Here is a 24,933-nt window from a genome sequence, read left to right on the forward strand (position 1 = left end):
ACTGGCCACATTTCATGTGCTCAGTAGCTCCATGTGGCTGGGTCGTGGCTACCGTATTGGAGAGCACAAATTACAGAGCATTTCCGTGACTGCAGAAAGTGCTGTTCTAGAGGGTGATGGCTTGCCTCTTGGGCCATGTCTCCTGGTTGACAGCTCATTAGCTCATCAGACCTCTAAGGAGTGCCCTCTTTGTGCCAGGCTCTCTTGGTGAGGGCTCCAGATGCCACACATGTGGGCTGTCTTTGGGCCCAAAGGGCAGTCTCCTGAGATAGTGGTCACGTTGGCCCACAGTGGCCCATCTCTGGGGACCGCGCAGGAGCCAGGCAGATGACCAGCAGCTGCACTGGCTCAGCATCCCCTCTCCCACTCTAGCAGGGTAAGAGTTCTGGGCTGACCCTGGGTCTGTGTGGTTTCCGGGCTGTTCTCCCGACACTGAGATTGAACGTGGTCCTGCTTCCGTCTTGGAGCCCGTCTACCTGGGAGACTCTGGGCTGCTGGCGTGGAGCCCGTTTTGCAATGGAGGTCTTGTTTAAAGATAGGCGGGTCTTTGAGTTACACGGCCTCTCCCTCCTCTGAACTCTCATGGCCTTTGGCAGAAGACAGCAAAGCACTCCTGTCCTGGGAGACCAGCCAGTCGGCAAGTGACTTGACTGCCCTGCTCATCCAGGCTCTTGGGAGTACTGTTTGCCTCTGAGCTTCACAGCATGTAGCTTGGGGACTTGCCTAGATGACCAGTGATTGTTCTTTGATGACTCTGAGTGACCAAGGTCATGACCATGTCTTTTAGGTGGGGCAGCATGTGTGGGCCCCTGCTCTACAGGGCGGCTGTCTGCTCACATAGAAGCGGCAGCACTGGGGCATCCAGATTTCACGTGATGCGGTCCTGCGTCCTCTCATCAGGGAGAGAGGAGTTGTTTGGGCCCTGACCTCCCTGGGCTAAAGGCCAGGTCCTACCCTGCGTTCCCTTCCTCCTGCTGCCTCCTCTGCTCAGGTGCTCACGCCAGGATGGGCACCTGGGGGGGGGTCCAGTGACCTTTTGGCTTCTAAGTGGCCTGGAAACTCCAAGAACGTGGACAGATCAGGACCAGAACAGACACGTTTGCAGACAGCTGTGGGTCTGCTCACAGCCTGTTGTGGTGACATGTATATCTGTGTATGTGTGTGTGTACCCCGTAGGACACACACATTCTTTAAATAGACAGGCGGACTTAACGGGCTTACTTTGTACAGACACTGGACACACACTCACAGACGCACATGCACACGTACCGGCCACCTGGGCACTGTAGGTCTCTCCACTTAAATCTGTCTTCCTCTCTCTGCCCCTTTCACAAGGATGTTGTAGAAACTTAGCTTCTCGTCAGCCAAGCTCGTTTATCCAGATCCCTGGCGGCCACCCTGCCGTAATTAACTCCTGAATGTGCCTCATCAGAGTATCAGCTGTAACAACTCGGGGCCCCTCGGAGTGGTGCTGGCCTCCTCCTCTGTCTCAGTCCTGTGGCAGCAGGAAGGCGAGGCCTGGCGTGCTTGATCCGTCCCTTCCCAGAGCCTGGCCGAGACCATGCTGACAGTGCCCCGGCCGGGCTCACAGCTCACCTGAGCAGCTCGGCATGTAACCGTTTTCATATGAGGAGACCGCAGCCCAGGAGGCCGAGCGTCCTGCCCCGGGGCACTGTGGTCTCTTCTCCCAGGGACCAGGATCCCTTGCCCCACCCAGTCTGCTCATCTGCCTGGGGCAGGCCTAGGTCCTTCTCCCCAGGATCTGGGTAGTTTTCTGCTCTACCCATGAAGCCTACTAGAAACTTCTTGTCTCTCTCTGGACCGTGTCTGATTCTTTTCCCAGAGGGCCAGGGCCTTGCCTTCCGTTGCCGTGTGTTTTTAGGATGAGCCTTGAGGGCTGGGGAGAGGCTGCATGAGGCCCTTCACCCCTCCTTCTTTCTCTGTGTGGAGCCGCGTCTCAGCCCCCGAGCCCCTGAGTCCCTGTCCTCTGCTGGTGGTTCCATCCGTGGTTGCCCCCTCCTGCCGCCTTCTCACGCGGTGTCTGGGGACGAGAGGTCGCCACCTCTGGGGCAGCACATTCTTTGTTTGCACTGTTTTGACTTTTAGAGAATTCTCCCTCCGCGGGAAGCAGCAGTCTGTTCCCCGCAGTCTTCCCTCCTGGGGCCTTCAGAGCAAACTCATCCCTTTTCCGCACAACAGCATTCCTCAGACTTTAATTCTCCATGGGGCGGCGGATCCCCCTCTTCTCTGGGCTGATTCCCACCCACCCTCAGGTGACCGGACTCCGGCTCCCTCACCACAGGGTCACTCGCTGACCAAGGCCCAGGAGATCTGTTTCTTTGTTGTGGGGAGGACCCAGAAGCTCCACCGCCTCCTCTTTCGGGACCTTAACTTCTATTAAGGGCCAAGGGGCTTGTGTAGGCATCATTTTATGCTGTGAATTCATTTAAAATCTAATAGCATCTCAAATGGCCAGACTTTTCCCCCAGGGTTGATACACTGTGTCCCGCCCCCGTCCTGTCATCTGGCAGTTGGTTTTGGGGACTCAAGTAGAGGTTATTACATTTACCCCTTTTGAAGTTGACCCTCTACATTTTAGCAGATTGCTCTGGGGTAAAGTCTATATTAACCAGTTGTCCTAGTGACATGCCATCCACACACTTTATAGATACGTGGTCTGTATCTTCTCAAGTGTTTCTCCTGGAAGAATGTCCACTTTGAACAAAGAAAGAGATCCTTAAGAGAGAACCCATTTTACACATGAGCAACCAAGGCCGAAGGGGCAAAGTGTATGCCCCAGGTCGCAGGGGCCTTAGCGGCCCGACCCCAGCTCAGTGATTTTTTTGCTCTGCCCCCCAAAGCTACTCCCCTTCCTTCTGACAAGATTTTTAAATCTTTACAATGCTTTGTCTCTTCAGCAAAGTCTGCTTTGGAGTTAGTCATTATTATCTCCACGTCTGTCTCTTCAGCCTCCAACTTCCATTCCTTCTTTCGGTCCAGACCATCAGATTTTAAAAGTAGCTTCAAGGTAAGGAAATGTCATTTTCCCACAGTCCAGTTTTCTGGCAAACTTCCACTGTGTCCCTTAAAGTCATGGTCCAAGAGTGAAACAAGCACACGCCAGAACTTCAGGGCACCACAAGCCTGAAAAGGCAGAGTCCTGAAAAAAGTGCCCTCCGTGCTCACGTCATTTTTATAAAGGAGAGATGACAGGAAGGGGCCTGGAGTTGATCATAAGAATTCACACGATAATGAATGCTGAGCGTTAGAATTCGAAATACTGGGAGTTTTAAAGAGGTGAGGGGGGTGACAGTTCCAATTCAGTTTTGAAAATATTACAAAACAACTAATTTAAAAAATAAAAAAGGGTTAAGGGAGAAGAAAAACTAAATGAAAAGATTATCCAAATTATTGAGCATCCTCCCCCTGCCCACTATATTAGTTCCTGATAAGCTTTGATCACATCCTCCTCTTTACTCCCAGTTCTCTGAGACTGTGGGTTTTGGCTTTCCTGGAGGAGCCTGGGTGAGTGTTGGACCTCTGCATCTTTGACCGTATGAGTCCAAGTTTCTGGAGGTGTGTTGCCATTTCCACCTTGACACGAATCACACTGCTGTCCTATCCTCTGGGTTTCAAGTGTTCTGCTTCTTTCTTTCCTTTTTTTTTTTTTAGTATCTTCCTTCTTTTTAATATTTTATTTTATTTTATTTTTTTTGGCTGTGTCAGGTCTTAGTTGAGGCATGCAGGGTCTTCATTGAGGCATGTGGGATCTTTTGTGGTGCATGGGCTTCTCTCTAGTTGTGGCATGTGGGTTTTCTCTCTCTAGTTGTGGTGCATGGGGTCCAGAGCGCGTGGGCTCTGTAGTTGCGGCACGCAGGCTCTCTCATTGAGGTGCGTGAGCTTAGTAGTTGTGGCACGTGGGCTTAGTCCCCCCGTAGCATGTGGGATCTTAGTTCCCTGACCAGGGATCGAACCCGCATCCCCTGCCTTGGAAGGAGGATTCTTTACCACTGGACCAGCAGGGAAGTCCCCATTCTGCTTCTTTCTAATCCACGTCCCGGTTGAGGTTTTTGCCTGCTGCTCGGACATGGCCTTGGAGGTGGGGGTCTCCAGCAGTGACCTTGGCAGCAGGATCTCTCTCTGGGTGTACCGATCAGCTCCTCTCCACTACAGGACCATGACTTTGCCTTTCCCCTTGCTTTCCTTTCCTTCAGATCCTTCTCAAATGCTCATAAAATGGTGCTTCCAAACTTCAGTGTGGTCACCAGTCACCTGAGGATCCTTGGGCCTTGCTGAGTGAGCCCCAGGTGATGCTGAGACTTCCCCTCTGCAGGCCAGACTTGGGGTCATGAGGCCTTGGTCCCGTGGGATGGGCTCCGCTGTACCACGGGACCTCCCAGCGCCTAGACGTCCAGGGACTCATCAGAAGTTTCTGCTCCTCCAGTAGCAGCGTCGAGTGATGCCGAGGTTCGCACGGGAACCACGCACCTCTGGGCCCTTTGCGGTCAGTCCAGTGGCAGCTCACTGGACCGTAGGGGAGACCTGGTGGCACCCCCGTCTAGGTGAGCCCCTCTGGAGCTGCCGCAGTTGGCTTCTCTTGCAGCTTTGGGGTGACCCAGCATCTCAGGGCCCTCACGGTTGGTCACGTCCAGAACCCACTGTCAGTCACTGAGGCAGAGCTCTCAGCATCGGCCCCCTTCTCCTCCTCCCCTCGGCCTGTGGGGAAAGGGGGGTGGGCTCAGGGCAGTCTCCTGGCCTGCCCAGCACTGAGCCCAGGCCTCCCCTGCGTCCGCCCCAGCAGCACCCTCCCCCTCCTTCTCTGCTGAGCATCAGGAAGAGTCCCAGCAGCGGCCCTGGCCTGGCCTGCTCTCCCCGGTGCCCCGCTGTGGTCTGGTGGGCCTGGGCCAGCGCGCTGAGGCACCCACAGAGGACCCGCCGCCCCACACAACAGCACAGGGACGGGGCTCAGCCCCAGGGGAGCCGTGTTGTCAGGTCTTTACTAGATAAGATTTGGGCACTTCTGTTTCTTCACATTCATAGCAGAACAACGTCCGGTGCAGGTGAGAGAGTTAGAGTGTGAAAAGTACGTCTTTTGGTGGAGAAAAACCCACCAGTTCCATCGGTCAGGGAGCCCTGGGTCCACGTTCCGGGTCTGCCACTATGGCCGAGGAACCGGGACAATCTACCTAACCCTCCACACCTCGATTTGGGCGCCCGCAAGGTGGAGGCAATATGACGTGTTCGTGAAAATACTGGGTAGGTGAGAACGTTTTAGGGAAGAAGAGGGACGGTCTTGATACTGGTCGTTAGTGTCCACGTGCCTGGCGACTTGCTGTGCTTCTGAGAACTGCAGAAAGAAGCCAGCCCAGGGCGCCGGTTCTATCGCGTGGCTCCCTAAGAGAGGGCCGCTGCCTCCTTCCCGTTTCACCGGGGGCTGTGGTCTCCTGCTTGCTTCGCACCTGACCGTCAGCCTCCTTTCTCAGGTTAGAGCCAAGCAGATGTGGGAGTCTGGAGGCAGCTCGGTGGCCTTGCAGGGACGGTCCATTTCTAAGAAAGCTGGTAGTTACAGACAAGCTGGGGTCAGGGTCACAGCTGGAGGCAACAGGAAGTTTTGTGTTTATTTCCAGTTTAAAACATACTTTAAAAAAGAAGCAGCAGCAGTATAACAACCATATAGCAATTTTGAAAAGCATGTAAAGTTTTCTGTTAATTCCGTCTCTCACATTGTTACCCTTTTCTCTCTTGCATTTATCCTTCTGCCATTATTTCGATGCATGTGCATCCGGCGTCACCTTCACAGAATACAATTTCATGTCTTGCTTTTCTCTCTCATCATTTTCTTGTAACAGTTTTCACCAATATCATTTTTAAGGTTGCATAATCTTCCATCCAGAGGATGTGTCACAGTCTAATTAGCCATTTTCTGGGCATTTGGGCTGCTTATAGTTTTTTCCACAAGTGTAAGTGATGCTGCATTAAAGTTCTTACACATAAATCTTCTTATTTCTTCTGGATTATTTCTGTTGGATAAATTCCCAGAAGAGCCATTAATGGGTCAGAGGCTTAGAACATTCTTATGACTCCCAAAACATATAGCAACTGCTATGTTAGCGAGAGCAGGCTCTGCCTGTCTGCTGGGGAGACCAAGACACATCCCCCAGCTCTGGGCCCCGAGGATGCCCTGGGTGGCTCCTGTCCTGTCCACCCCTGTGCCCTCTGTGGGACCCGCCAGGCAAGTGCACTTGGATCCCAGCCTCCTTCCTTCTTCAAGGACGTGGATGAGGGAGGTTGGGGTCTTCAGCCCAACTCTGAGGATGGATGTTAAGGATCCTCTGTGTGTGTGTGAGGATTTTTCTAGAAGATCCATCATTAACATCATACACTCTTGAAAGAGGCCAGGATCCGGGAATGAGTTGAGGATCTCTGAAATGTAAGGGCAAACAAGGTCAGCATCAGTAGAGACACTGGTATGAAGTGGGTGTAGGTAAGGAAGGGGATGAGCACACCTGGGCAGGGGCCGGGGGCTCTGCAGAGGTGGCAGGTGGGTGAGGAGGGGCCGTTCCAGAGAGAGGGACGCCAGAGCAGAGAAAAGCCAATAGTCCTGCCTGTCTACCCAGGAGGGGCCACCGAGGAAATCAGGGGGAGCTGGGGCCAGGAAGGCAGGTGGGTGTCACGGGGAGGAGGCCTCAGTGCCGCGGAGAAGCACGCGGGTGGGGAGCCATCCATGGGTGTGAAGTTCAGAAGTGGAAGGTGGCGGGGGAGGGGAGCAGAGCCTGGCTGTCACCAAGGTCCTGGGGTTGCGACGTGGGCCCGGCCCCTCCTTCGCTGCCCACTCGGCCACTTTCTTGCCCCTGCCCTCCACCTACTAGAATGTTCTTTCCTGTCCAGTCCTGTGGCAGCTGCCTGTTGCATTTTTTTCTCATCTGACAAATTGTTCTTTTTTCTGTGTACGCCTACTTCTTATTTAAGACTCGTCTTATCAGAGTGACTTAAGGTGGACTCTGCCTGCTAACCTTTTGAGGTTGACCATAGGGTTTCCGTACACCCCACAGGTCAATTGGTAGCCTTCCTTTACAACCACAGCTGCTTTCTTGTTATTTGAAAATTTGACATTTAAGGGTTATCTGCTTTCAGAACTCGTCTCTTCTCTCTTTTTTTAAAAAAACATTTATTTATTTGGCTGCGCCAGGTCTTAGTTACGACATGCAGGCTTTTTAGTTGCGGCTTGCCAGCTTCTTAGTTGCGGCACCCGGGCTCCTTAGTTGTGGCATGCATGCGGGATCTAGTTCCCTGACCAGGAATCAGTCGGGCCCCCTGCATTGGGAGTGCGGAGTCTTAACTACTGGACTATCAGGGAAGTCCCAGAACTCATCTCTTCTCCTGCAAAAAGTTACAGAATCACGTGATGTAAAAAGTGAAAATCCCCCACGTGGCACCCCCAGAGATAAGCTCATGGCCTCCGCGCTCTGTGGACCTCCAAGGCACCTGGGTTCTGGGTGTCAGGGCTGCCCTGCTTTGTGCTTCCGCTGCTGCCTTTATCCTGCCCTTGTTGACAGTACTGGAGCCCAGGCCGTGCTAGGATAGGGCAGTGCGGGTTGCCTCCGGGGAGGCCCATTTTGTTTCCAGGGAAATTGGGCCACGGGCACCTCACAGGGTTGGATTGCATTCTGATGTCCCCAAGGTTCCCAGGGAGCCGAATGGCTTTTCTGGGAGGACAGAGTTCTGTGGAAGAGCCTGAGGGGGGCGTGGGAGAGGCCTGCCTGTGGCGGGGGTGGCTGCTGAGACAGGCCCCGCCGCGCTGTGACTTTCCTGCTCCTCGGCGTCCCGTGGCCCCCCTCTGCTCTTCCCAGCCTGGCAGGCCCTGCCCACGCCCCTCACGTGTCTGCCTCTTCCCTGCGTTGGCACGTATCCCGCATGCACGTTGAGGGGAGAAAGGCTGAGATGCGCGTGGAAGGCAGGATCCCTCTTGGTGTCCCCTTATCATCCTGTCTGGACCAGACAGAGCTCACAGGGCCTGGCCGAGGGACCAAAACGTTTCCTGCTGACCCTGACGTCCCTCTGGAGCTCTTCATCGATAATCTATGGCCAGCTTGGAAGCCCCAGGGGACCTTTAGACCTTGTCTTTCTGAGACACCTTCTGTCTCAGTGCCTCAGTGACACTTCACATCAAGTGACACGAGAACAGCTAACGTACATGGAGCACTTGCCACGCGTGGACACCGTTTTAAGTGCTTTATGGTAACGAGTCGCTCAGCCCTCCTGTTTTACGGGCGAGGACACCAGGGCACGGGGAAGTTTAATGATGGCCTGGTATCGCGCGGCGAGTGTCAGGGCTCGGGTCTGAGCCAGGCGATCGGACCCTGTCCCTGCCAGCCTGGCACGGGCAGGGCCGCAAGTGGGGTGGGCTGGGACCCCTGGGATTCCTGCCCCAGCCCTCACTGCTGCCCCTCAGCCCCGTCTCCTTCTCCCGCTCAGGACCCCAGCAGCTCTCTCCACAGGCCACCCTCGAGAGCAGGCAGGGCCTCGTGTTTCTGGCTTTTCTTGAAAATCCTCCCGGAGGCTCGTCTTCTTCCCAAGCTGAGAGCTTTGCCAGGGCAGCGGCTTTGCCCCCTGCTCTGCTTGGGCTGCAGGGCCCCCAGAGGCTCGGTTGCTGCTTCCCGGGCTCGGGTGGAGCCAGGCAGGGCGCACTGGGGTCATTTTGGCTTCTCATTCCTGAGCTGTAATGGTGCCACCCGCGAGGTTCTTAACAGTGGAAGAGACATTGCTGTGGAAATGGGAGGGTAACAGGAATAACCACTGTCCGTGCTTCAGGCTAGAGCCAGCGTCAGGCATGCTGAGCAGAGGGGCCACCTTGTTACAGTGGTATTCACCGCAAGAAAGAGGATTGGTTCTCCCTGTGAGAACAGAGATAGGGCACAGGGACCTACCTCCCTGTGTGATGGCGAGCAGGTGGGGGCTCCTGGCCTGCAGACCTTCCTAGGAGGAGGAGGGAGGGGCCACGCCTACAGCTGAGCCGTCTTCTCCAGGGGAGCTGAGGCCCCAGTCCTCTGGCTCAGTGGGGACAGAGGCCCAGGGACGACGCCAGACTCTTGGGGGCCTCTTGGCCACGTCCACCAGAGGAGAGGAGTCGACCTCTACACCTCAGGCTCCTACCCCAGAGCAGGTGTGTCTGAAAGGCAGGTAGAGCTGGGTTTTCTGGCCTCAGGGCCCACTGAGTCCAGGCCCGTGGCGGAGGTGTGTCCCCGCTCCTGTACCGCTGGGCTGGCATCACTGCCGAGGCCTGGGACCTGCAGCCTGAGTTTCACTGTGGCCCCTGACCCCTGGTCAGACCCCAGGTGCTGAGGACACGGGTCTTAGTTTTCTGGCCACCCCTCCTGCCCCAGGTAGCTCCTGGCCCTAGGTCACTGGACACAGCACTCCCGGATCCGCGCGCCCCACCCGTCCCCTCCTCCCCTTTCAGCGGCTGACCCTGCAGCACGGGCCTGGTCACCCGGAACTGCTCCACCCCGGGGTCCAAGGCTGCGACCTCCAGCCACATCTCTTGTTCCCCCAGCCCCCTCTGCCTCCTTCTGCACCCACACTTCTCCCAGGCTGACCTCACTTCCCGCTGCCTCATCCCACGGGCCTCGGTTTAGTCGCCTCCCCGCCATTAGCGCGGTTCTCTTGCTCCCTTGCCGTTTCCATCCTGCAGACCTGCACCTGAGGTTCTCCCTCAGCCTCTCCCACCGTCCTCCAGCGGGCACCACCGTCACCTCCCTCCCCTCCCGGGGGCACAGGGCGGTTCCTTCCCGACAAGTTGCCGCTGCCTGCGTTTCCCCCTCCTCTGACCCACCCTCCAGCACCCCCGCCGTCACTTGTCTCCTCTCTCCTGTTCTGCTGCTGGGTCTGACCCACGGCTTCTGAGCCGCCAAGCATCTGCCTGCAGGGCGTCCCTGCACGGGGCCCTCCAAGGCACCTCCTGGACTCACTCGTCTTTGTAGCCTGGCGCCTGGCGTGGTACCTGGCACGTCGTAGGTCTCCAGTCACATTGAATCTGGATTCTCGAGTGATGGCCCTGTGCACCGTGGGGTGGGCCACACAGAAGCCCTGCCCTCAAGGGCACACGTAGGCACTGTCACCCTTCCTGTGGTATTGGGGGTGCCTTGGAGGCACAGAGCCAAGCCTGGGGTTCTTCACGGGTTTCTGAGCTCTGTCCGCGCTCTGAAGGTGCTCAGGTCACGGTGCTGAGTCTGCTCAGGGCAGGAGGCGGCCTGTCCTGGGCCTCCGGCTGCTTCCCAGTGAGGGGTGTGCACCGCAAGGTCTCTGCGGAGGGTCGCCTGGCTCCTGGCTGACACCTGTCACCAGGATAAGGGCGTTTCTTCTCAGAGTGTCCGCGCCTGCCCCTGCCCTCCCCACTCAGTGTCTCCTCCCCCACAGGAGAACCTTATGCTTTCCATCCTGCCCAAGCACGTGGCAGACGAGATGCTGAAGGACATGAAGAAGGACGAGAGCCAGAAGGACCAGCAGCAGTTCAACACCATGTACATGTACCGCCACGAGAATGTCAGGTGCGCCGGCTGCAGGCCTGGGCTCCGAGCGCCCAGGGGGGGTCGGCGGAGCACTGCGGGGTTCGAGAGTCTTCCCGGGCCCTGGAAACACGGCCACCCCACAGTGTGAGCCTCAGCCCCCGCAGGGGCCGCCTTGCTGCCAGGTGTTGGGGCCGAGACGGGTCCCGTGGTCCAGGCCCGTCATTGTACAGACGCCACCCGCGAGATAAGCTAAACGCCGGAGCCCTGAGTGCGCCCGGCACGTGCCAGGGTCTCACCACTTCGGGGCTCGAGCGGGGACCTGGCCGCCTGAGGGCTGGAGCGGGAGCTGGCGGTGGGCAGCGTGGAGCCCGGCACGCCGCCTGGGTCCTCACCACCGGGGCCTGCCTCCCCCTCCGCAGCATCCTCTTTGCCGACATCGTGGGCTTCACCCAGCTGTCTTCAGCCTGCAGCGCCCAGGAGCTCGTGAAGCTCCTCAACGAGCTCTTCGCCCGCTTCGACAAGCTGGCGGCTGTAAGTGCCCTGACCCTCGCCCAGCCCTCCGGGGAGGGGTGGGGGGCGCCTTCCCCTCCTCCTCCGGCTCCCAGGACTTCCGCCCACCCATCCGTCCTCTGCTTTCTTTGCCCCTCACCCCCCCTTGCCGAGGAGGGACTCAGGACCTGCCCTTTCAGAAATACCACCAGCTGCGGATTAAGATTCTGGGCGACTGTTACTACTGCATCTGTGGGCTGCCTGACTACCGGGAGGACCACGCCGTCTGCTCCATCCTCATGGGGCTCGCCATGGTGGAGGCCATCTCGTAAGTGGGGGGAGCGTGGGTCCCGGCTCCGGCACCAGCACGCCTGCCGCGCTGCTCTGTCTCGGTGGGCCCTGTGCGTCCCGAGGCCCCGAGCCGGGCTCGTCAGGGGATGAGGCGGGTGCGGCATGGTCAGTCCCAGGCTCTGGGAAGTCGGGCTAGGCTTACCTTCCTCACCGCTGAGGGAAACTGCAGCCTCCAAGGGATCCTTTCTAGCTTTAGTCCACGCTAGTTTTTTCTGCTGGAAGGTGCAGTCATCATGAAATTCTGCCACCTTCCATTTGCTTTCTTTTCCTCCCAAGTGTCCCCCCCCATCTCTTCTCTCCGTGTTTTCTCATCATGACCCCCCAGGACAGATAGGCTCAGAGATCTCCATGCCCATCTCTTGGATCAGGAAGCCCGAGTACAGCAGTAAAGTGACTGTTGAGGTCACGAGGTGTTTGGGCAGCAGAGATGGGACTGGAACCCTGGCTTCTGAGCTCCGGCCAAGGCTCCTGCCTGCACCACTGTGAGCCTCTAGGGTGGTGAACTCTGCCTCCCTGGCTCTTCCCCACTGCTGTCACTGCGCCTGTGGGCTTGGAGGTCCCTGGGGGGGGGGTGTTGCTCCCTGCTGTGGACTCAAGGCCTCTGGTGGGCCCTGGGTGGTATCAGCCCCCACAGGCCCCTTGCTGAGTCCAGGAGTTGGGCGTGTGCTTCCCCACCGTCTCCAAGGGGGTGGTTTTGCATTTTTACTGTCTTCCAGGGTAAAGCCCCTCTAGGATTGGCTGGAAAGAAGCAGATGCTGCCTTTCCCCTGGGGCCATAGTTCAGGATTTAGAGACTCTTACCTCTACTCCCATCACTGTTGGGCAAAGTGCTGAAATTCGTGTTTGTCTCCTCCTGGAGATCTCAAGCAAGGAGCTCTTCCCCTCTGCACACACAGCACGTAGTGCAGGGCCTGGCCCACAGTAGGCGCTCAGTGCAGGTCAGCTGCACAAATGAGTAAACGGATGGCTGGGAGAGGACAGCTAGAGGTCCCCCAGGGGCAGAGGGTCTCTGCTGTTTCCTGCCCCTCCATCCCCACCCCGAGTCACACTGGCCTGTGGTTGCTGAGTCTGGCCTTGGCCACTGCCTGCTGTAGCCCCAGCTGTGGGTGGCTCAGATGTGGGCAGAAAGCAGTGGGGGCAGCCTGTAGGCCCTGTAGCCTGGAGGGGAGGAAGGCTGTGCAGAATGCCTCCCACTGGGGGGCTGGGGAGGGGGCTGGCCACCTGGCTGTGGGCAGGCCTGACCCCTCCTCCTTTCTGTGTGTACCTGGCAGGTATGTACGGGAGAAGACGAAGACTGGGGTGGACATGCGAGTCGGGGTGCACACAGGCACCGTGCTGGGGGGTGTCCTGGGCCAGAAGCGCTGGCAGTACGACGTGTGGTCCACAGATGTCACCGTGGCCAACAAGATGGAGGCCGGTGGCATCCCCGGGTGAGCGCGTGTTCCTTCCCGGGGCCAGGGGAGGGGACCGTCCCATCCATCTCAGGGTTGTGGCCCAGACGAGGGATAGGGGGCCTCGAGGAAGCAGCCCTTCGCACCCAGGAGCAGTGTTCTTCTTCCAGCGCCTGCCTCCTGGGCCTTTCCTGCCCGGGGCTCTGCAGGAGTCTGTCCTCCTGCCCCATTTACCCTCTGCGGGGCCTCGGGGCTCTGAGGTCAGGGCTGGACTCCTTCCGTGCGCAGGTCACCCCGAAGGGCACTGTTACAGCGAGAGTCTCTTAACAGGCTCTAAGGCACCTGCACATCTTTCCTGAGTTCTTTACAGACTCGGCCAGTCAGGTGGGGCAGGCTCCACCCTCAGGGTGGACCAAGGATGCGGTGAAACCCTCCCTGCCTGGGTCAGGGGGCTTCTCTCGGAGGCAGTGACAGTTCTCTCCCTGGTGGTGACTCCCCAGAAACGGGCTATTACCCCCTGACAGCAGGTGTTGCAGCGGAGAATCACACCAGGTGGATGATAACCAGGCCTTCCGACCTTAGTGTTCAGAGCAGACTTCAAATCCCTCATCTCATTTGATACCCTCAGCAGCCTGAGGACAAACTGTCTCATGGATTGAAGCTGAGGCTCAGAGAAGGGGAGGTGCCGGGCTGCCTACACAGCCACTTAGCGCCAGGACTTGCCCGTCAACCGCTCCGCCTCTGTCCCCGGGGGTAGGGTGGGGGCTGCCACGGGGCCTGTGCTCAGGGCCCCTCTCGCCGGAACCCAGGCGTGTGCACATCTCCCAGAGCACCATGGACTGCCTGAAAGGCGAGTTCGACGTGGAGCCAGGCGATGGGGGCAGCCGCTGTGATTACCTGGATGAGAAGGGCATCGAAACCTACCTCATCATTGCGTCCAAGCCAGAGGTGAAGAGGACAGCTGCCCAAAATGGCCTCAGCGGCTCGGTGAGTCCTCCACCCACCCCCTGGGCCGGCGGGGAGGGAAAGGCAGGGATTGGAGGTGAGACTGTAGAAGAGTTGGCAGGACTGTGAGAGGTCCCGCTAGCTGCTGAGTGTTGGAGCAAAGGGTAGTACGAGGTGAGTGTTTCGTGCCCGGTGTGAAGTCTGAGCTACAGTGAATGCTCTAAAGAACTCAGGAAAGTAGGGAGCTGTCCTGCAGAGAATTAGGAAATGCCACGGCGGAAAGTGGAGCCCCATGAAATGAGACTTGACCTGGTCGCAAAATTATCGAGTCCTCATATTTTAAGAGTGCTAGGGGACTTCCCTGGTGGCGCAGTGGTTAAGAATCCGCCTGCCAGTGCAGGGGACATGGGTTCGAGCCCTGGTCCGGGAAGATCCCATACACCGCGGAGCAACTAAGCCTGCGAGCCACAACTACTGAGCCCGCGGGCCACAACTACTGAAGTCCGCGCACCTAGAGCCCGCGCTCTGCAACAAGAGAAGCCACCACAACAAGAAGCCCGCGTACCGCAACGAAGAGTAGCCCCCGCTCGCCACAACTAGAGAAAGCCTGTGTGGAGCAACGAAGACCCAACGCAGCCAAAAATAAATAAATAAATTTATTCTTTAAAAAAAGAGTGCTACATGCACAACTTCAGTATGTTCACTGGAACAAATGAACAGTGCATCTTCTAAGCTGTTCTACAAGATGGTGATCAACAACAATTTGAGAAATCAGCTACCTTTGTGAAGTGACAGAACATTTACCATTTCTGGCAAAAAACGTTTTTAGTACATTTAAAAATGCTGTTCCTTTAAAAAAATTACCCACAAATTTGGTTGTACCGGTGACCACCTTGAAGTCATAGGGCAGCAGTCAAACGTATCTTTGTGACAACCACACGCATTCCTGTTCGTTCTGATCTTGCATTTTCTCATTTTATTTAATCAACCCTTGCATGGTGCGTCATTTGACTCAGGAGTTGTTCTTGGCACCTGACACCCCCGGGAGGGTTACGGATGGGGCCCTGGCAGCAGTGTCTTTACGAAGCTGGTGTGCAGGAGTCATTATTCAGTTTTCCAATTAGAGAAAAGTGGAGTTCGTGGACGTGTAGCTTAAAATACTAGCACAGAGGCTCTGGGTGAGTAGGAGTGGGGCCGGGCTGTGGGCCGTTGAGCCCCGTGGCCTGGGTGCTGCCACACAGGACAGGAGCACAGGCGACAGCTTCCAATGAACGGGAGTTAGACTTCTTCGTAAATCCTCCATCAGACAAATGAGGGGGCCCATTTCTCATGGAAACGTGGGCGCTGTTCCCTTCAAAACTAATTTTCCTGACGTTTTGGGGCAATCCGGGTTTTTAGTGTGTTGTAAAGTTGACTTTTAACTGTTTCTTAGTGCCCCTACCTAAAAAACATAGATGTCGCAAAGTGGAAAAGCTGGGTTAAAGGTTCTGTACGTTGAAAGTTTAACCCATGTGCCTGCTACTTACCTCCTGCCACCCTGCCTGTGCCTGTGCTGACTCTTTCCTCACTTTTTTTCTTCGTTCAGTTGAAAGATGAACCCACAGTATCTTATTGTTTGAATCGCGTTTCTTTAGTTATTAGTAAGACTGGACACTTGTAACATGGTTGTCAGTCTGGTGATTTTCTTCTGTGAATTGCATATTCAAAAGCTTTGAAGGCTTTTTCCGCCTCTGGTTTGTAGACGCTTTTTGTTTGTTAGAGAGCTGAACCTTCTGTCCTACTGTGCTCATCAGCTGTGTATCAAGCATCCGCTTCGTGCCCAGCACTGTGACGCATCTGTCTCGGGGAGCTTAGAAGTTGAGCTGCTGTAGATTATACCAGTCGTCTTCCCTATAAGGCGCTGCAGCAACTGTCAGCCCCCAGTGTGAGTTAAGTGAACAACTTAACGCCATTATCATAAGCCCATGTGATTAGCTCAGTAATTAAGATGTCTCCAACTCAAGATGTGCTCTGAGAAGGCCATGTCAGCAAATCACCAAACCTGCTCAGCAGTCAGTCAGAAGTAGTCAAGGGCAGAGATAAACGCGTGAATGATGTGTGAGTGATAATGGGAAGCAGTAGGGAAAGTGGTGACGGCGGCTTCCCTGGGCCTCATAGGAGCAAATACGATTCCATCTGCAGAAGCCTCTCCCCGGGGTTTAGCTGAACAAAGTGAGAAGGAGGAGAGTGTGAGGGGAATTGTCACAGTGGATCCTTTCCAAAGTGTTAAAAAGACACCTCCCATCTATACTGACCTTGCTGTTAGTCTCATTCAGTTGTTTTTTGTTTGTTTGTTTTATTTTTTTGCGGTACGCGGGCCTCTCACTGTTGTGGCCTCTCCCGTTGTGGAACACAGGCTCCGGACGTGCAGGCTCAGCGGCCATGGCTCACGGGCCCAGCCGCTCCGCGGCATGTGGGATCTTCCCAGACTGGGGCACGAACCCGTGTGCCCTGCATCGGCAGGCGGACTCTCAACCACTGCACCACCAGGGAAGCCCTCATTCAGTTGTTTTAAATGCCATCTCCGACAACTCCCAAATTGAGATCTCAGCCCCAACCGGCATCCCTGCACTAAACTTGCAGCCACGTGTGCATCTCCATCTGTGTATATAACAGTCCAAAGCTGAGCTCCTGATCTCTCTACCCTAAAACCCGCTCTTCCTCAGTCTTCCCCGTCTCAATCAGTGGCAACTCTGTTCTTTTCACTGCTCAGCCCCAAACCTTTGGAGACATCCTGACCCCCCTCTACAATCCATGAGCCCCTCCCTGCAAGCTATAGCTCTCGCCCCACTCTCCTCACACCCTGGCAACCGCCGTCTCGTCCGAGCCATCTCATGCCTGGGTCAGCGCAGTGGTCTCCCAGTCTGTCGCCCTGCTCTGCCCCCCCCCACGTCTCCACACAGCAGCCAGAGTGATCCTGCTGGGGTGTTAGGTGAAATCATGTCACACACACATACCACCCCCCCCCACCCCGCACTGCCCGCTCCACACCCTCCTTCAGTCCCCATCTCAGAGGAAGAGCCAAAGTCCCCTGAGGTCAGGAACCCCATCCAGCAGGTCCTCACCGCCCCGCCCCTTTCACTCACTGGCCTTGGGCAGCGCCGCCCTCCTGGCTGCTGCTCAGACACTCCGGGCCTCCAGCCCTCTCCGGGCTTCCGCCTGCTGGAACCCGTCCTTGAGAGCCGCGTGATGTGCTCCGGGTCTTCATGGAAATGTCATCTTCATGGTGACACCTCCCCCACTCCCCTTACCGTCACTCCCCAGCAATCCCTGTGTCCCTTGCCTACACCTCTCCAGATCACTGCTCTCTGACCTTCTGTAATCATTTACTGCTTTACTTCGCTGATGTCCGGCCGTCCTCACTAGAAGGTGGGCTCTGAGGTTAGAACATTCTGTGTCCCCAGGAGTTACAACAGTTCCTGTCACACAGTAGGTACCCAGTAAATACTTGGTAAATGAATGAATGAGCTGCTTTCCTGTATAGAGCAGTATTTTTCCTTGACAGAGTAAATTAAATGATCATTGGGGAAATTGGTTTATGGAATTTATTCAGACTTTTGGAAGGCATTTGACAGGGCTCGACCCCAGAAAAGATCTCTGTGAATCACTGTGTCACTGAGTTACTGTTTTAAAAATAGGAGTTGGAACAATAGGGTCTTTCTCTGCTTAGAAAAGTTGTAATACTAGAAATGGATACTAGAAAATTACAGCGTTTTAAAATTGATGGTCTAGAGAAGGAACTGAATCGTGAGATTTCTAAGGTTACAAGGTCTCTGAACTCTGGTGGGAAGATTCCAGACTGAGAGTAGCCCAACCCCACGCTGGGTGGGCATCTGGCAGTGCCTGGGGGCTCCTGACGGCCACTCCCTTCTGCTGCAGGCTCTGCTGAACGGAGCGCCACCTTCCTCAAAGCCCGGCTCCCCTGCCCTCATTGAGACCAAGGAGCCCAACGGGAGCATCCACACCAGCGGCTCCACGTCCGAGGAGCCGGATGCCCAGGTACGTGCGGGGCGAGGCCCGGGATGGCCTGGCCCCTAGCCTGGCCTCTGTCTTCGGTGGCTGTGTAACCTTGGGCTGGTCACCGCCCCGCCCCCTGGCCTCACTGTCTCCTCGTCAGTTACATGGGGTGGAGGTGGCTGAGGTCAGAAGAGGTGCTCACTTCCGAGGCCTTGTCTGGCTCCCATGTCCCAGAATCCTAGAGATCTGAGGGCAGTGAGGACCCCCACGGAAATTTCTCTAGGATCCAGAGCTGTTTCAGAAGTGACACTAGAGGGCTGGGCTCACCTCTCTGGCTAGGTCCAAACCCCACAAGTCCTGTGCACAGATGAGGGGTTTCCCAAAGGAATGAACAGGATGCCCCCTGAGGATGGGGTGCACCTTGGGAGAGCGTCCAGGATCCATCCACTACTAAAGAGCTTCCTGAGTCTATCCACGGACAGAGGCCAGTGCTGAGACGGGTCTCGGCCTCGCGGAGGCTGCCGTGAGCTGGTCGGCCACACCGCGAGTCTCGCTGCAGGGGAGACAGAACTGCCCCGTGCCTGTAGATCACGTGCTGGAAGACAAGGGTAACCCGAGGGCTGAAGATGAACTGGGTTTTCCATGAGCACCACAGCACTCGGTAACTTCCCTATTGTGAGTTTCTTGATGGAAAGTGTTAATACAGACTCAGTGTAACTCACTAACAAGAAGGACGCAGAGGCTTAGCAGCCGGAGGTTTTCTTTCCTCACAATTAGCCAGTGTTGCGCTGCTCCCGACACGCTTCAGGGACAGAGGTTCCTGGTGCTGGAACGGAACGTCCACATCATGTTACAGAGAAGAAAATTGGGGCCGGGGGGACATGGATTACACGGGGTCAGACTCAACCAGCAGCACGCCTGAGCTTAAGCCCAGGGTATCTGGATTCCGGCTTCCAGACACACGCTTAGACCCGTGCAGACAGCGCTGACCAGCCCGTTCCCGGTTGTTATTTGGGCTGATGGCTGTGTAACCATAGTCTGGATTCGTGTGTTTGGAGCGGAGGCTTTTCCTTCGTGACCAGGAATAAAAATGGTAGCGGGTACCCCAGTCCTACCACCCCACTAGCAATAAGGATGTTATTTTCTCTCCGTAGCTTTCCCCCTCAGGTCTTCCTCCCCCAAATGAGCCGGATCTGAGCTCCTTTAAGAGCGCCCTTAAGCGTAGGGTGGGGGGTCTTCTACGTCCCCAAGGATGCCAAAGGGTATGGCTGTGTGACACCCCCATCCTCGTAGCAGGAGGTGCCAGGACCCCGCTGACCCAGCAGCAGCCTCAAACTCCAGGTCTCCCACTCGGGCGCCCGGTGGCTGCTCCCCACGCCGCCATTAGTGGGCGATCACTGCAGAGCTTCTGTTAGGGGCCCCAGGGCCTGGGACCTGGAGTCCCAGGGAAACCAGGAAGGACTGTGGCTTTTGGGTTCACACCCAAGCAGCACGGAGCCACGTGACAGCACAGGGAAGACTTTTCCCGAGAAATGATCTTGAGACTCAAGGGGCTGGTGCTCGTGTGATCCCTTTAGTTCCCCTTCCCCCCAACACCACCCTGTCTTTCGTCAACTTCTCCCCCCTCCATCCCGCCTGCCCCCCAACGCTGCCACACTGCCTTGCAGGCTGACAACCCCTCGTTCCCTAACCCTCGCCGGAGGCTGCGGCTTCAGGACCTGGCCGATCGCGTGGTGGACGCCTCTGAGGACGAGCACGAGCTCAACCAGCTGCTCAACGAGGCCCTGCTGGAGCGGGAGTCCGCCCAGGTGTAAGTGGCCCCTCAGGCAGCTGGCCCCTTGCCCTTGGCACATGCCTTGTCTGGCCCCAGCGTGGGGTCCAGGAAGTCAGTCATCGTAAATACGGCCCCTTCCTGGCGGGCAGAGACAGATGTGATGTTTGCATCTCATAGGGCTTGTTTGCACTGCAGAGTGAAGAAGAGAAACACCTTCTTCCTGTCCATGCGGTTCATGGACCGCGAGATGGAAACCCGCTACTCGGTGGAGAAGGAGAAGCAGAGTGGGGCCGCCTTCAGCTGTTCCTGTGTCGTCCTGCTCTGCACCGCCCTGGTTGAGATTCTCATCGACCCCTGGTGAGGGAGGGGCAGGGCAGGCCCCTGACAGCCAGGGGAGGGTGGAAGGTGACGAGCTTCCTAGGCCAGAGGCCTGCGGGGTGTGGGCCTCAGCTGGAGCCTGACGCAGGGGCGCAGGCTCTGTTCCTTGCCCCCCATCCCCCGGAGCAGCCCCCGGGAATGCTGGGACTGCACCCTGGACCCCCTTCCTTCTCTCTGCTCCTGGGTCCTAGAATAGCACTCGCATCAAAGTGGGGGGTCACACCAGGGTTGAGAAGGCTGAGGGAGGAAGGGTCCGGGGGGTTGGAGACCTTGGCTGGGTGGGTCTGAGTGGCTCTGGGACAAGGAGACAGGACGGGGACGCTCCTCAATCTTGGTCACCAAGGCTCATCGGCTCCCTTTCTTGGCTCGTGTTATAAAAGACAGATTTCAGGCTCTGGGTGCAGACTGGTCTCTCTCACAGCAGCAGGTCCTCTGGGGCAAGGCAGGGTGTTCTGGAATCCTTGCCCCGTCTGCTGAAGCCCAGCTGAAGGATGGCTGCCCCCTCCCTCCCTCCCTTCCTCCCCGTGGCCGATCAGCAGCTCCCTCCAGCTCAGGGATTCCCCACCAGAAAGGAGGGGGTGTGGAGCCCTCTTCTGATCACAGTTTGGGGAACCTAAAGAGCCTTGGACTTGTCACATGGTCCTAGGTTCTGGACTCGGCTCGCTCACTTATTTCTTCTATGACCTTGGGTGCATCACTAAGGGTTCCTGGAGTATCAGTTTACTCATCTGTAAAGTGAAAGATGACGATGATGATGGTCTGAAGATAATAAAACCTGCCCTCGCTAACTCAGAACTATTGTGAGGACCAAATTCATTCATTCACTTCACAAATATTTGCTGTCTGCTTTGTGCCTGGGGCTAAGGTCTAGGGATACAGCGGTGATCGCTGAAACCCTCAGCAGCCCTCGGCAGTGAGCGGCTCTGTTCTGTGCTCTCCCCTTTCATCATTGCGACACGGCAGAATGCTTGTTCCTAAGAATCCCTTCCCCGGTTTTACTGGGCTCTGCCCAGGGCATCTGTGAGTCTGTCCTTCTTTAAGAAATGTCCCAGAGAACAGTTACAGCTGGGGAGGGTCCCGTGTCCCCAGGCCCTGCACACAGCCGGCAGCAACTCCCTGGTATGACATGGAACTTCTCGGGTACAGGCTTGTGCCTTGCTTAGGGGGCCTGCCCTCTGTCTCCCTTCCTTTACTGTCCTGGCCCCTGACCCAGCCCACTACTCCCTCTGGCCCTCTCCTGGATTGTTTTCTCTCTCTCACAGGCTGATGACAAACTATGTGACCTTTGTGGTTGGCGAGGTCCTGCTCCTGACCCTGACCGTCTGCTCGCTGGCTGCCATCTTTCCTCGGGTAAGAAGCCCTTTTCCTTTTGGCTCAGAGCTGTCTGGAAGTGAGCATCGCTCCCCGTGAAAGTGCGTATTGATGGAGTTGTGTCCTGTCAGATCCTGACAAGTAGAGGACTTCCGTTGGGCTGGCTCAGGCACTCATCCATCCGTTCATTACACACGTCTTCATTATCGGCTCTGCACCCACTTTGGGCCAGGCCCCGGAGCGAGCCAGAGTCTACGTAAATGGGAACCTGTGTAGAAAAGCAGTGGAGGCCCAGCTAGAAGGTGGAATGGCTCCAGTTGTGAAAGACCCTGAAAGCCACACACAGGGATTGAGACTTTCTCCTATAAGCACTGGGTGTCAGGCAGAGTTTTTGATCAGAAAAAAAAGGGAAAAGCAGCATTTTAGGAACATTAATTTGGCAGGTGGCTTGTGAGTAACTTGGGGGATTTAGGTGCACTGACCCAGGGAAAGCAGGAGTACGTAGCCAGGCAAAGACGGCCGGCCCTGAAAATTCTCCCCCAACGTGGCTTTGCCGCCCAGCGACAGTGAGTGGACTGCTGCTGGTGGTGCGGCCCACAGGCTCAGGCCGGTCGCCGCGCAGCCCTGGGAGGGGCTCTGATATCTGGCAGCCGTGGTGTGTCACCTGCACATCCAGCAGGACGGGCAGACAGAGCCGGGATCCGCGCGCCTTCTCGGTTCTGCCGCGGCCAGGTTTTGGTTGACGCACACACGCGGCACTACTCTCCAGGTTCCTGGGAAGTATGGGAGCAAGCAGAGTGGTTAGCAGTCGTGCTTACGGGGGGAAGGCCGTCAGGACACAAGGGCCTGGAAATTCCATCCTTCTAGGCCTTTCCTAAGAAGATCGTGGCCTTCTCGACTTGGATCGACCGGACGCGCTGGGCCAGGAACACCTGGGCCATGCTGGCCATCTTCATTCTGGTCATGGCAAACGTCGTGGACATGGTGAGCCCCTGCTGTGCTGTTGAAGGGACGCCCACTCTCTGGATTAGCCTGCGTGAGCAGTTGCCAGCCCATTTCCCCACCCCCAGTAGACACAGCTTTGGAGTGGCACTTAGGTTCCTAAATGATCATCCTGGCCAAACGGCGGGGTCTTCTCCCCGGGATGCCTCTGAGGCTGCCTTGTCTTCCCCAGTTCCTCACTCTCCCCGGGTCCAGGAGCCCAGCGCCAGGCACCAGCTCCCGTCTGGGTGGTTTACATATGTTGTCTCATTTAATCTCTGTAACAATCCCGAGAGGTCGGTATCATCTGTAGTTTCATGTGAAAAAAATGATGCTCAGAGAGGTTAACTCACTTGTTTTAGGTCACACAGCCAGTAAGTAACAGAGTGGAGAATTGAAGCAGTTCTAAATCCCCGTCCTGTGTTTTCTCTCTCCATGTCTCACTGTTCAGGGGCCCCAATACTCCTAAGCTTTCTGTGTATCTTAAGTATTCCCTACAGTGTGGCTAGCATCAGGCATCCATCAGGACGAGGGAGGTAAACCGGCTCCACCAGAGGAGCGCTCCTGTTTGGCCTTCATCCATTTGAACAAGGCCACACCTTGCAGAGGTGGGTCACTGGGACGGCAGTTTCACTGAGCCCAGATGGCTAGCGGTAGACGAAATCCTCTGCTCTGTTGTCCTCAGTTCACATGGGTCCCGTGAGGGGGCAGCAGAGGCTTGGGGAGAAGGGATGGCAGTGGGAAGCCACCAGCCAGTTCACTGAGCACTGGGCACTTGGAGCTGTCACTGGTGCTCTCTGGTCAGGCCTCCCAGCTCCCTCCAGTGTTGGTAGTACTGTACTAGATACAGTCTCTTAGAGTCCTGCTTTTTGCAAATATAATGTTATATTATTTGCTTTATTTTTAACAATTGAAGCATGGGAGGAAAGTCAGCATGGAGACTTATTCTGGTAGCAGTGTACGTGAGAAGCCCTAGGGCCGATTGATCCGAAGTCCAGCAGGAATGGAGTTAGGAGCTCCAGAACCTGACACGCCCAGGGGTTGCTGGTGGCCACAGAGCAGGGAAGAAAAGGCCTGGGCCCCTTGCATGTCAGGACACCCCCCTGGAGCCTGGTGCCGAGGTCTGGGGGCCACTGTTTGACAGGGTCACGGACACTGGCAGGACATCTGGAAGTCCTGTGGAGGGGAGAAAAACTAGGGAGGTGTGAAACTTTGCACGTGCTAGACTCACATGCTGAGAGCCTCCCCAAAGCCAGACAAGCACCAGTGGGTGAACGTGAAGAAAAGTAGGTTCGATTCGGTTTATGGATGCACTTTCCATTGACCACGTCTGCCCAGCAGTGGGACCGGCGACCAGACTCCAGAAATGAAGGGCTTGAGTGGAGACTGGCTGCCGTCGCAGTGAAGCTCTGAGGGGCAGCCTGGCTGGCTCACGGCCCCTCCGGAAGCAACAGAGTGCTGTGGGCAAGTGCACGTTGGGTTTGAAACCTAACGAGCGGACTCCTGGTTCTGGCTTTGCTGCTTGCTAATTGCATCACTTGGGGCAAGGGCGGCCTCTCCGAATTTTCCCTCTGATGGTGGCAGCACTAAAATACTCACAGAATTTTCATGACCCTCAGAGGAGATGATGGTAAAGCTCTTAGCAGGAATTAACTGCCTTTTGTATTACTGTGCCCTGGTCAATTTTTCTTCTTTCTCGGTGTTTCTGAGGGAACCGTGGGAAGTGGCAGCTGCCACAGCCCCGCCTTCTCTGACCAGTTTCTGCTGTCCCCTTGCACCCCGTGCTCTCCCCTACGGTCCTGGCCTCCAGCTTAGCTGTCTCCAGTACTACATGGGACCCACCAACGGCACCTCAAGGGTGCAGATAGAGGACGGCTGCGTGGAGAACCCCAAGTATTACAACTACGTCGCTGTGCTGTCCCTGATCGCCACCATCATGCTGGTGCAGGTCAGCCACATGGTCAAGCTGACGCTCATGCTGCTCATCGCAGGAGCTGTGGCCGTCATCAACATCTACGCCTGGCGCCCCATCTTTGATGAATACGACCGCAGACGCTTCCAGGAACACGAGTAAGATGAAGCCTGTTTGGGGATCTGCATAGTCTCCTTCCTCCCACCCCCCAGGCCCCGTTTCAAGGTCATGGGTCTGCACTGAGCTGGCCGTCTGTCTCTAGGGCTCATCCACGGCTTGTATGGGAATCAGGGTTTGTGGTTTCTCACAGACGGGCCACTGGTTGGCTGTGATCCCAGGACACATCCTTCCCCTTCTTGAGGAGTTGAAGACCTGGGTCACCTCAGTGTTTGGCTGGGCACCAGTCTCTTGTACCCGATGGGGCCTGAGTGTGCTATTATCTGTCCCAACAGCTTTCCGATGGTGGCCTTAGAGAAGATGCAGGTACTTTCCAGCCCTGGGCTCAATGGCACTGACAGGTAAGGGTGACCACTTTCCCGTCCTGGTCTGTGTTTTTGGCCCCTTTCTTCTAGAGGTAGGGAATACAACAGGCCAAAGCCCCATGGTCTCATCCTTCCAGAGGCACGTGACGTGGGATAGTCAGGCCGGAGAAGTCAGTGTGTGTTTCTGTAGGGAGCCTGCAGCAGACTTTAGTGCTCATCTGGCCACGCTGGCCTCTCCTGGGTCAAAGAGAGCGAGGTGTGGCGAGCAGTGTGGTTTAGAGGCTGGGACAGAGAGCAGGCTGGGCTGAGGTGAAAGGAGAGCAGCCAGGTAGAGGACAGCTGCGTTTACCGGCTGGCAGGACAGACGGCAGAAACAGGAGCAGGAAGGAACACTGTTGCATTCAAACTAGAAGACC

At 56.3% G+C, this 24,933-nt stretch overlaps 1 protein-coding gene across 5 annotated transcripts in view; it reads left to right on the forward strand.

The window, feature by feature from the left end:
- The window catches only part of ADCY3 (adenylate cyclase 3), a 98,858-nt gene that overhangs the window by 49,764 nt on the left and 24,161 nt on the right, over positions 1–24,933 (forward strand). For 4 of the 5 annotated variants that reach the window (XM_067703546.1, XM_067703547.1, XM_067703549.1 and 1 more), the window contains exons 4-15: positions 10,417–10,547; positions 10,928–11,039; positions 11,198–11,325; positions 12,619–12,777; positions 13,548–13,725; positions 17,602–17,721; positions 19,347–19,489; positions 19,631–19,810; positions 21,094–21,181; positions 22,010–22,126; positions 23,934–24,193; positions 24,488–24,553. In XM_067703546.1, the coding sequence (XP_067559647.1) occupies positions 10,417–10,547; positions 10,928–11,039; positions 11,198–11,325; positions 12,619–12,777; positions 13,548–13,725; positions 17,602–17,721; positions 19,347–19,489; positions 19,631–19,810; positions 21,094–21,181; positions 22,010–22,126; positions 23,934–24,193; positions 24,488–24,553 (1,682 nt within the window). The remainder of the gene's footprint in view (positions 1–10,416; positions 10,548–10,927; positions 11,040–11,197; positions 11,326–12,618; positions 12,778–13,547; positions 13,726–17,601; positions 17,722–19,346; positions 19,490–19,630; positions 19,811–21,093; positions 21,182–22,009; positions 22,127–23,933; positions 24,194–24,487; positions 24,554–24,933) is intronic. The other variant, XM_067703548.1, reaches the window with a different exon arrangement.

Source organism: Pseudorca crassidens, chromosome 14 (genome assembly GCF_039906515.1).
Source record: "Pseudorca crassidens isolate mPseCra1 chromosome 14, mPseCra1.hap1, whole genome shotgun sequence".
In the NCBI taxonomy this organism is placed as follows: Eukaryota; Metazoa; Chordata; class Mammalia; order Artiodactyla; family Delphinidae; genus Pseudorca; species Pseudorca crassidens.